The following is an 11,682-nucleotide window of genomic DNA, read 5'->3' as shown; positions in this document are numbered from 1 at the left end:
TGTGTGTGTGCCTGCGTGTGTGCGTTCCTGTGCATTTGTACAATAACAGCAAACAATTAGTTCACCATGTTGTGTGTGACAGTCATGAAGATCTAACTTAAAATTTCACCAAAAAAACAGCAACAATATGACAGTTGTATAGTTATAGGCAGACTCATTAGAACAATGTACAAAAAGTTTTCATGATTTTCTCAGATTGGCCAATCATTTAATATTGTTCATTGCATGTACATACACTTGCAAACATTTAAAAACATTTAAAATGTATTTCCCTATATTTCTTATTTAAAACAATATTAAAATAATATATATACTTACTAATTATGTATCATTAAAAAAATTCTTAAGAGTTGAACAGGAAACATTAAGTTGACAGTACAGTAAAAAAGCAAAAAAATATGTACATATTATACGCAATTTATATCACTTCCCCTCCTTCCATTAAATGTCTTAATTTGAACTAAAAATCAGCAGTATTGTAAATCGAATTGTAATAAGTTAGATTTTATGAAAGACTGTCATGTGAGATTCTTAGATTATGTGAGAGAAAGCAAATCAATTTGTCATCTGTTAATCTCCCAGATGCTGTGATCCTTACATTTAGTGTTTTTCTTCTTTTTCCCCTCCCCTCTCGTCTTTCCAACCTCCCAGCCTCACAGCCTACCGCCTCTTTTTCTCCAGCTGAGCAGCAAAAGGTTGTTAAATTATACGATATTACATGAAATGTTTTACTTGACCAACATTCACTGCAAGTTGCGCAGCTCGCAGGAGCTCAGAGACGATTAAGTGGAGTTTTATACTTTGTGGGGGGCTGTGTATCTCTGAAAGGGACAGTGAAGAGGGCTATTCAAAGTGTGAATATCTGGAATCAAAGCAAATTAGGTAAGGACCTGCCACCTCTGAAGCTCTTGAGAGCAGTATGTTTGGTCAATGATGTGTGTGTGTGTGTGTGTGGGGGGGGGGCAAATTTAATAGCGCAGATGCACCGTTCCTTTCTGAAAATAAGCTCAACTCGTGGTTTACCATGACTCAGTTTGTCATATGTGCTTGATTCACATGTTCGCATACCATGGATGTTTACTGTAACTATCTCTGTGTCAAGAACAGCAAATTCTAGTTTACAGGATAGATTTTAATATAGTTTAATTGACTTCTAAATTAAATAACTTTTTGGGAAGTCTTTTGTGACTAATTGTCTCATACTGTTGTTGTGGATAAAAAAAGTGTGGAGCACTCATCTTGTGGTCAACATTTTGACTCATCATAGGCATCTTTCTCCTTATGTTTCTCCATTTAGGTCAGTATGAGTGGGGGAGTCAATGTGAAGTCGGCCCCCCGGCCTCCTCCCCCATCAGGAATCCCCCTTCCACGCAGTTTGTTGCCCTCTTCCCCAAAAACAGACACACGCCGCCGGGCTAGCGACCTGCCCAGGCCTTTGACACAGACCCCTAAACAGACACCCACACACACTCCCACACACACACCCTTACACTCTCCTTCACCTTGCCCACGGAGCTCCAGTATCCCAGGGCCTTCCTCTAAGGACCATCTGAGAGACGTCAGCTTGAAAAGTCAACTCTTACAGCGAACTGGAGGTCTACCTGCTCCCCAGGCTTCCCGTTCTGCCTACAGCAGCCCACGGACCCAGCGTCGGATACCACCAGCACACTCCAAAGACACACTAGACCTGGGTAAACCTGGTCCCTGTGAAACCCCAACTCACTTTCCACATGATAGCAATCGCAACAGAAGCACCTTCACCAATAAGAACCAAGCATGGGGAGCCAGCAACCCACGTCCACCGCTCCAGTTCAGGAGAGGGGATAACTCCAACTCTGCGTCCCCGGCGGTATTGGAGGTCAAGTCAGGAAAAGAAGAAGAGCCTCCAGAAAACCATCCAACCCAGTCTGCCATGTTGAGCAACGATAATCTCTGGCGCCCTCCCGCTCAAACAAGCTCTATGCATGCCATCAGAGGGCGCAGTGAGTCCAACAGCCAATCGGATGAGGAGATGGGGACTCCTGAGGACAGTAGTCCGGCCTCATCTCCTGGTGTACTGCCTCTGCCACCACTCACATTCACCATGCCGGTTATGTGCAAAATGGCTACTGATGAGCAGGATCAAAGCCTACAAAAGGAGGCTGCATTCACAGAAACACTCACACCAAGAGTCAACATGGCTACTGTGGCTCCCTTCAGCTACAGGTAAGCAGTCTGCGCTCACACACACACACACACAACTTGCTGAGACCCTATTGATCGACCCCTGTTGTTGTTGATCACATCCTGTTCTCATAGCTCTTTATGATCCGTTTCTCTACACACACTAAAGACGAGCCCTTCCCTGGATACTAAAGACCAGCCCCAGAGGCCTGTTTTGGCCATTTCAGTCTAATTCCTTTGTATCTGTGTGCATGTAAACACACACATTCACACGCACACATACACACACACACACACACACACACACACACACACACACACACACACACACACACACTCTTACACACTCTTACACACTTGGTGTTTTCTGGAGCAGAGCTGATTGTTAAAGTGTCCTCTTCACAGCCTCTGGGCTCACTCAGTATACTGTTGTTTTCTCTTTCATACACATTGTCTCTCATAAATGCGGTATTACTGTGTCTGATGTATGTTATTGAATTGTGCAGTGTTTCATTTAAATTAATCATTCCATGAAGTATGAACCAACCTAAGCAGACATTTCTGGTGTACAATACTTAAAGTAGAAAACACGAGAACTTCTTCCTTATAATTATAAAATTATTCACAGCTCTTTGTGCATTATCAGTGATTTTCTGTTTCATCAATTTGCTTGTATGGAAATCAGTGTGACCCATAGGGGGAAGCTGTCCATTTTCTGTTAGGCTGTGCTATACAGTGACTTGTGTGTTTGATTGTAATCAGAGGTATTGAAGTGATTTGCATGTACAGTAACAGATGTGTGATGGCTGTGTTCATTATGTGTGAACAGGCTGCAGGTGCAGGGGAGTGATTTATTGCTAGATGAACTGAGTGACTGCTCATCTGGATCCATAGAGGTCTACTGTGATGACCTTGTACCAGGTAAGACACACACACAGTCATGCAAACAAGCAGAGATACATAGATTCAGACTCACATTTTTTTCCAGGATCTCTTTTCTTTCTCAATCTCTCTCTCTGAACAAATCTTGTAGTTTAGTTCTGTCTTTCCAGTTAGCATCAGGGCACCAAGAGGCTGAGAAAGACACTTTTGGCAGGTATGGATTCCTACTTTTTGGTAGCCAGACGCATTTACTGCGACAGTCATAAATGGTGTCAAACAGGACATGCCAGCAGCCAACCTTCGGTCTCATTTGTGGAACCTGAATAGACTCAGTGAAGACTTAAGGGACAACCATTCTTGGTCCAAATATATGTCTGTCACGCTCCTGCTCATCAGGCCTCAGGAGTCATGTCTGAAGTTAGGGGGTGTATTGTATGAGTGTGTGTGTGTGTGTGTGTGTGTGTGTGTGTGTGTGTGTGTGTGTGTGTGTGTGTGTGTGTGTGTGTGTGTGTGTGTGTGTGTGTGTGTGTGTGTGTGTGTGTGTGTGTGTGTGTGTGTGTGTGTGTGTGTGTGTGTGTGTGTGTGTGTGTGTGTGTCAGCCCGGGGCTCTGCTGACTACAGTGTTTCCTGGCTCAAGAGATAGAAAAGAGAGATGGGCTCAGGATGTTAAGATGAAGGAAGATGACAGGGTTGATGTGGGTCAGTAATGGGATGAAATGGGGCACTTGCTGCCAGGCAGTATTATATGCACATTGATTTCAGCTTCATCCACGAGCTGTCAAGGAGTTGAGTCCGTCCTCCTCTCACGCCTCCTTTCCATCCCTTTCTCTTGTAGTTCCTCCTTTCAGCTTCACTGACCTAAAAAAAGCCACATTCCCAGCATGACCTCCTCCCCCTCCCTATCACACCCCCACGCCTTTTGAGTAATGGTTTGCTCTGTAACCACAGCCATAGTCATTCGTCGCCATGGTCAGTCTGAGCTGAGGGATGTGGACATGTTTCAGAGATTTGACGTTATCAGTGGCTTTGTGAATCATTCCTTTTGATGTGATGTCAGTTGGAATGGAGGAGCTAAACAGTCTAGCTTTGAATTGTGCTGGCCAGCGTTAGTGTGTATCAAGCTTTACTGGCCAAAATCTTAGCTATACACACCTGACAGAACATGTACAGTGGGTAGACATTTTTGTTTTAGCTTCTACAGTACATTTGATTTGAAGTGAACTGATTACTATATGGTTTGAGTTTGAAATGTCAGCATTAAGACTGGTTTAAGGTGTTCAAATCTACACTGTGTGAAACCTGTAGGACTTCACTGATTTTTATACATGATCCTCCAATTTTAGAGACAATGCAGGAAGACAGTGATCCTTAACCATACAGAAAAAATCATTAAAGATGTTTTCAGTGAACAGACAGTTGAATGGCCAAGTCAGTCACCTGACCACAGTCCAGCTGAGTCTGTGTCTCAATTGCTAAGGACCAGACAGAGGTTAGGGTTAGCCTATGAAACAAGCTAGATCTTTTTTTTTTAAATACATTTTACAATTCAGTATTTCTCTAATCCCCCTAAAATTGAGGAATTTTACAAAATGCATAAAACTGCACACAAAGGTTTCTAATTAATACACGATTTATCTGATGTGGCTGTTGAGTATATACTCTCAAAAAAAACTGTGCTAGAATACAGAGACAGCACAATGAAAAAACAATTTTGAACATATATTATGATGTATCACATCACAGGTTTTGTCTTGACATTATAGTTTTTATTCTATTGACCTGGTCTGCCTAAAAATAGCTCTGAGAATAGCTAATAAAACTCTCTAAAAGCTTGAGGTTTCAACCAGCTGGTTGTGGAAAGGGGTATGGGAGCTCATGGTGGACCAACCCCAGTCTTTAAAGGCCTCTTGCTGTCTTGGGACTATGGTTGTGGCCTTGTAATTGGTCCCTCGAAGGCGTTAGAAACCAAACTAAAAGTGTCTTAGACTCCTCTGAAGCTGCATTTACATGGAGGGTGGGTTGACACCGTAATAACTGTAATTTAGGGAGTGGAGGAAGGGGGGGAACAGGGAGGAAGACCAAGTTTGGAGGGAAGGAGGAAAGAAAGAGTAGAAGTGTAAAGGATGAAAAGAGAAGGTCAATGGGTTGATGGATTATTTTGTGTTAGGAGGTAACAGATTAAACAGCAAATGTGTGCACACAGAGATGAAAAGGCAGATTGAATGTTGGTTAATTATTTCAAAGTTGAGTGCTCTGATTGTAGCAGCACACATCTGATTAGGTTATGCTTGTCCTCAGTGACTATGGCAAAAGAGTAGATTTGAATGCTTACATTTACATATATTGAATCAGGGGTAACATAATCAGCTCTTACATCTTCTATCTGAGACCCTAATGAAGACCTGACCATTTAATGTGACTGTAGCACCATGTGGTCTTTCACTTAGACCGCAGACCTCCTGACCTTGTTGCTCTCTGGAGAGGTGTGCTTGAGCATGTGCTTATATCTGAGCATGTGTGTGTGTGTGTGTAGCTGATGTATGCATCTGTGACAGTACACAGATGGTTTTTGAAAGATAAATGTAATGTGGATTGTGTATCATTTTTCATGTCCCAGTGAGGGTATGGCCTGTAATTCCCTACGGACACTCTTAAAGTCTGTCAGCTGTTTCTCTCTCCGCCTCACAAACACACACACACACACACACACACACATACACACACACACACACACACACACACACACACACACACACACACACACACACACACACACACACACACACACACTGTACAGATACCCACAGACATAGTAGAGGTCATGATTTACATCTGGTCGGAAGGATATGAAACACTAAGCACAGTGTCGCACACTCACCTACACACATTTGCTGAAATAACCTGACTTTGACATTCACATATAGAATTATAGTTTCCAGGTGTTGGGTTGGAGGGTAATTTTGAATTTAATGGGCAATTGTTTGTTTAAAACAATCAACATAATCTAGAGCAGAGATTTCACCAAAGGCACAGAGTGATACTGAATTGTGTAATGGTTCCCTTAATGAGTTATTTATCATTATATATTTTTTTCTCTCTTTTTATGTCTGATGCTGCAAAGAGAGGTTAATACATGTCTTAATTGTTTTTTTGTAAAATTAAAAATACATCGTATAAAGACAAAAGGTTCAATAATACAAACTAATACAATCAAACTAGAAATGACTGTAAATGTTAGAAGAATATGACTGAAGCATTTCTTTGAGGTGTTGCAACATTTCCTATTCCTATTGTTTATTCAACAGGGACAATGCCAAATACGTATATTGTACCAGATATACATTCCCATCTGTTGTCCCTTGGCAGAGGCCACCAGTGATTCGATTAGATAAGATTAGATTAGATTCAATTTAATTGTCATTAAACAAATACAAGCACTTAACAATGAAATGCAGTTGGCATATAACCAGATGTGTAAATTAGGTATAAAGTGCACCAAGCCTCACGATGCAACCAAGCCACCTCCATTCCTTCATTTTTTTATGTGACGTGCAAGTTGTGTGAAAGATAACAGTTGGGGTGAAGTACAACATTTGAAAACAGGCACAGTAGGACATCAATATTAGAATTAGAATGAGAAAATAATTGCAGAACAAATCGCAAATAATAATAGACAGGGGATATAACTGTAAAGACAGTAGTTTTTACTCTTTAGAGTCTGTTCCTATTTAATACTAAAGTGATTAATAGTGAATATAAAATTGGATTAGATTTAGATTTATAGTCTATTAATTGAAATGTAATGGAGTTTAAACTCTCACTGTGTGTGTATATATATGTTATACATAGGTATAATATCATGCATTACGCAGAGATACAGTGCATGTTTAGTTTTTCTTTTTATCGTCTGTCAGGCCAACTTTATCCTGCAGTCCCCTCTTTAAACTAACAGAAGGCAAAGTCTTTAGGAATGAAATTAAGAAATCAGCTTCCACTTGATACATTTCATGCTCTCCAGCCCTTTACTGCTGTTGGACAGTCTTGTGAATAGCATTTTGATAACCCCGGCTGCATCTACTCTTAGACAGTGTATAATCCTCTTTGGCCAATCTAATCAGAGACATATGCCGAGTTGGCGTTGGACACTGATGAGTGGTTTAGTAGCTTTGGGAAGATGATCAGACATAAGCATGGACTAGATTATGTCCTCACTCATCACCAGGAGTGAGGCAGTAATCACTAATTTGGGGTTAATGTCATGCCCTACTCTATATTTGACCATAAACTTGACTTGTTAAAAATTCTCTTGGTCAGTACAGTGACAGCTGAGATGATGGTCCAGTCCTTTATGTTTGGGTTTAGGTGAGGTGATTGATGAAAAAGACGTCACACTGGAAAAGTGATTGTCTTAAACATACTCATGAATGCACATCATCCAGAAAACACATGCACAGGTGTGTGAATAAACAGACACACACACATAGTAGAAGCTTCTTGCCTATTCTTGTTGCATACTGAGCCATCCAGCCCTGGTATGGCAATGCACTAAGACAGAGCTGCCACCTCCTCCTGTCTCCTCCTCCTCTTCCCTCTCTCTTCCCCCAGGGACATTCCCTTACAATGTAGGAGGCACACAGTAATGGCTGCAGTAGATAGAGCGAAAGATGAAGGAGGAGAGAAAGGAGGGAGAAGGGTGAATTGAGGAATGGGTGAATGAGTGCACACTCAAGATCCTTTTTGACCTCTGGGGTGACTTCCAACCCAGGGAGTCGAGTTATGGAGCCAGTCATGTGTGTAACTTCTCTGTGGGACCACACACACCCACACACAGGAATAGAGTCACATGTCAAATTAATGACCCATGACGAATAAAACATACACTTACATGCCAGAATATATGTTCAGGATGCAGATTCCTCATTTTAATTGATTAATTGATTTCGTCATACACATATCTTCATATTTTAATTTTTCACTCTCAAAAAAAAATCAAAAAAACTATTTGCACAAATGTACAGTTGCACAAGTAAAGAATACACATGCTGATGCTATCCATCGCTGCTATCGTATATGCACACCACGCTGTAACCAGGCAACCAGCCTCTGCAGCACAGCATTGTGGGATACCCCTGGGAAGTGTGCTGAGAATGTCAACACTGAGGCGACTGTGAGGGAGTGTCCGCAAAGAGCAATGCCTTTTTAAAACTAACGCACAAATAATTGTTTCATTTCATTTTCATTCTTATTATATTCTTTCAGATTCTCAGGAAGCCAGTTGTTGTTTTTCAGTGCTCAGCTGTGTGTGATTCATGATGAGTGTGTGACATTTGCTTTGGGAGAGAATGGTGTTTTTGTTGTCTTAACATTTGTGCCTCCGGAATTAGTTCGCATGACTGATACACTCACACTATTGTCATTGATAGGCTTTAAGTGGCTGAATTGCCCAAATGCTTAAGCCAGTGACTCATGATGCAGCACTGACCACCAAAGAGGTGTCAGTGTGGGAAAACTCCCTCTTTTGTTCATATACATTTTTGACTCAGACTAAGAAGCCCTATACTGTATGTTCCAGTATGTCCTCTCAGTGTTTTGTATGTAAACAGGACATCAATAGCTATGTTATTTTGTCGGTGCAGCAGTATATATGTGTGTGTGTGTGTGTGTGTGTGTGTGTGTGTGTGTTTGTGTGTGTGTGTGTGTGTGTGTGTGTGTGTGTGTGTGTGTGTGTGTGTGTGTGTGTGTGTGTGTGTGTGTGTGTGTGTGTGTGTGTGTGTGTGTGTGTGTGTGTGTTTCTGTGTGTGTTTCTGTGTGTGTGTGACTGTGAGCCTTCCCCTGGTTGTGTATCATGGTCTGGTATTCTTCCCTATGTCCTGTGGACCTCATGCATTAGCGTGTTAACGGACATAAGCAAACGTAGCAGGAGTGGTGTGGCAGTGAGGCAGGATATCCCCTCTCTGTCTTACAGGCTTCCTCTGCTCCTCTGGCACACATACAGAGATCCTTCCTCATCCCGTCCTCTTCCTCCTCCTCCTCCTACTCCTCCTCCTTCTCCTCCTCTTCTTATTTTTGTAATTACTTTGCTTTCTGCATCATGATTTCACATTCTTTCTCCTTCTCCCTCACCAGTAGACTTCTTTCATGGTGCATGGTCTCCTGTTCTGACATGCTGCCTTTTTCTCCAGCTTCTATTCTCAGTCGCACTCACTCTCGTCATTCTCCACATGCACACTTGTCTCATCTTTAGAACAACTTTTCCCCCTTTTACTTACACACAAAAAGGCAAAAACAAGAGGAACTAAGTAGGATTGGGTGACAACAGGGAGTGGGTAAAATTGAGAATTCCTGCCATCTGCTTAGTGGAATGGGAACTGTCCCTTGTAAAGTTTAAGGCTTTTTGATGCAATTAGTAACATTCAAAGCAGCATTGCTTCTTTCTTCTCTCGCAGTACTTTTCCTTTTAAAGCTGGAAACCTTGTGTAACCTTGTAAACATGCATATAATGCACCACACAGTGTCTGTGTGTGTGTGTGTTCACTGGCTACTTCACATGACTGCTCTGTAGAAATATAGTGGCGAATCTGTTTCAAACTGTTTAGAGATGCTAGGGCAAATATACTCATGCAAAGCACAGAGACACTCTGCCTCTCTCAGCCTGCCTGTCTCTCTTTCTCTCGCCTTCTCACCCCTATTTCACTCTGTGTTTTCAATCTATCCATTCATCCCTGTATCTCTGCCAGTCTCTCTTACCTTTACTTAAAAGTGTCTTTATGTGTGTATGGAACTGTTTGCCCATCATCATAGCACATTTCCCAAGGCTCCAGCGAGTGGTCAGCCCACAAACACGTTGACACCCACACAAACACACACCCCTGTAACATGCTGAATGTGTGCGTCTGCTATGTGATGAATGTGTAGGCTAATGCTGAGCACTGGCACCCATCACACTCTGAAACTGCCAGCTTCTCTGATGTCAGGCCAGACTGCTCAGGTCAAACACGCTGTGCAGACAGCATGCTGTGTGTGTGTGTGTGTTTGTGTGTGTGTGTGTGTGTGTGTGTGTGTGTGTGTGTGTGTGTGTGTGTGTGTGTGTGTGTGTGTGTGTGTGTGTGTGTGTGTGTGTGTGTGTGTGTGTGTGTGTGTGTGTGTGTGTATAGAGCGAGAGAGAGGCTAAATAAAAAGAGAGTGAGAGAATATATGTTTACATCAGCCATATATTATAGTGATTAGACTGTGGAGCCAGACAGACGAGTACTGGAACAAACAAGTAGCTGTGTGCTGCCAATACACACTTTACTTGTGCGTGTGTGTGTGTGTACGTGCTTTCAAAAGCACTGACGCGTGTCTTTGCCCCTCGTGCATCTGTGATCCACACAGACTTGCCTTGTACACAGCCACTCTCGTTTGACTAACCTTAATCCCTCATCAGGGAGGTATAAGAGCTGACGTACAGCACCTATTAGCCTTAAATTACATCCCTTACCCCCCTACTAGCTTGCTACCAGCCCCCAGAGCCCCCATAACTGTCACCACACAGCTCTGGCCTCAGTGTGGCATAACCACTTCAACATTGGCCCTTTATTACATTTGCTGGTTCTAATTAATGGCTTTGGCCATTACAAAATAAAACAGCTAATGTATGTCTGTGTTTTTGTCTGCTACTGAGCTCCTGTATTACACACTCATTCAAAGCCAGATGGATGTTAGGTTGGGGGCAAGTGCGCCATACATGCACCTATATGTGCGTCTTTGTCATGTTTAGGTTCACTTGCCGACAGTTTGAGTACTGCTGAAAGTAGTCGTTTTTTTAAAGTGCCTCTTTAATATTGAGCATGGAATGTGAGCAAACAGACATTGCTTATTTTAGCTCTGGTTTAGTGTCAACCGATTTATGCAAATGTAACAGAAAATGGGCATTAGCTCAACAGCCTGCTTGTTTGAATGCTAGTCCTAACAGTCAGAGACCTGATAACATCGTAGCTGCAGGCATGGCTGCTTGCAAACAAGAGAAAGTGCTCTAATGGTTATACATACAAAGCATTAACACTCCACAAGTCAAGCTTAGACCTGTGTGGATTTAATTATCCTGCAAACAGTTGTATTGATTGCTAATGAGTAATGATGGACTTAAAGTTTGTTTTATGCATTGCCATCATGATTATCTCTCATGGAAATACAGCCATTATAAGAAATGAAGACATTAAGCTATTTCTCTATCTGTTTATGTCTTTTGGATCTCCATCCAGCCCTGTGTGTTAAGAGGAATTACAGGAATAGATTCTGTAGATACTGAGAGAAAAATATAGGGATAAGTGGAGAAGGAAAAGGATGGAGAAGAGTCCAAGTTACCCCTGTGTCCTTTGATTGAGATGAGATGCCCAGAGTGATGAGATGACGTAGTTGAACGTGCCAGAGCTAACTGAGTTCCTGGATAGGAGCTTTGGCTTCTCTGGCCTTGTCTCATCAATGTGACATACTCGGAGAGACAGACTCACACACATACACTCCCACACACACACGCACACACAAGGGAGAATAGACAAAAATAAAGACACCAACTCTCATTCACACACCCACACATGTGCTTGTTTTAAACCACCTCGGTATCCTAATGGTTGTGCTGAGTGATGGATGAGATTG

General features: G+C 42.2%; 1 protein-coding gene across 1 annotated transcript in view; it reads left to right on the top strand.

Moving 5' to 3' along the window:
- The first annotated feature begins 1,303 nt into the window (after positions 1–1,303).
- LOC133987477 (neuron navigator 1-like) overlaps positions 1,304–11,682 on the top strand; it is an 86,384-nt gene continuing 76,005 nt past the window's right edge. The window contains exons 1-2 of the mRNA XM_062426862.1: positions 1,304–2,205; positions 2,993–3,084. Of these exons, the coding sequence (XP_062282846.1) occupies positions 1,304–2,205; positions 2,993–3,084 (994 nt within the window). The remainder of the gene's footprint in view (positions 2,206–2,992; positions 3,085–11,682) is intronic.

This window comes from Scomber scombrus, chromosome 10 (genome assembly GCF_963691925.1).
Source record: "Scomber scombrus chromosome 10, fScoSco1.1, whole genome shotgun sequence".
Taxonomy (NCBI): domain Eukaryota; kingdom Metazoa; phylum Chordata; class Actinopteri; order Scombriformes; family Scombridae; genus Scomber; species Scomber scombrus.
This window is presented reverse-complemented; position numbering and strand designations above follow the sequence as displayed.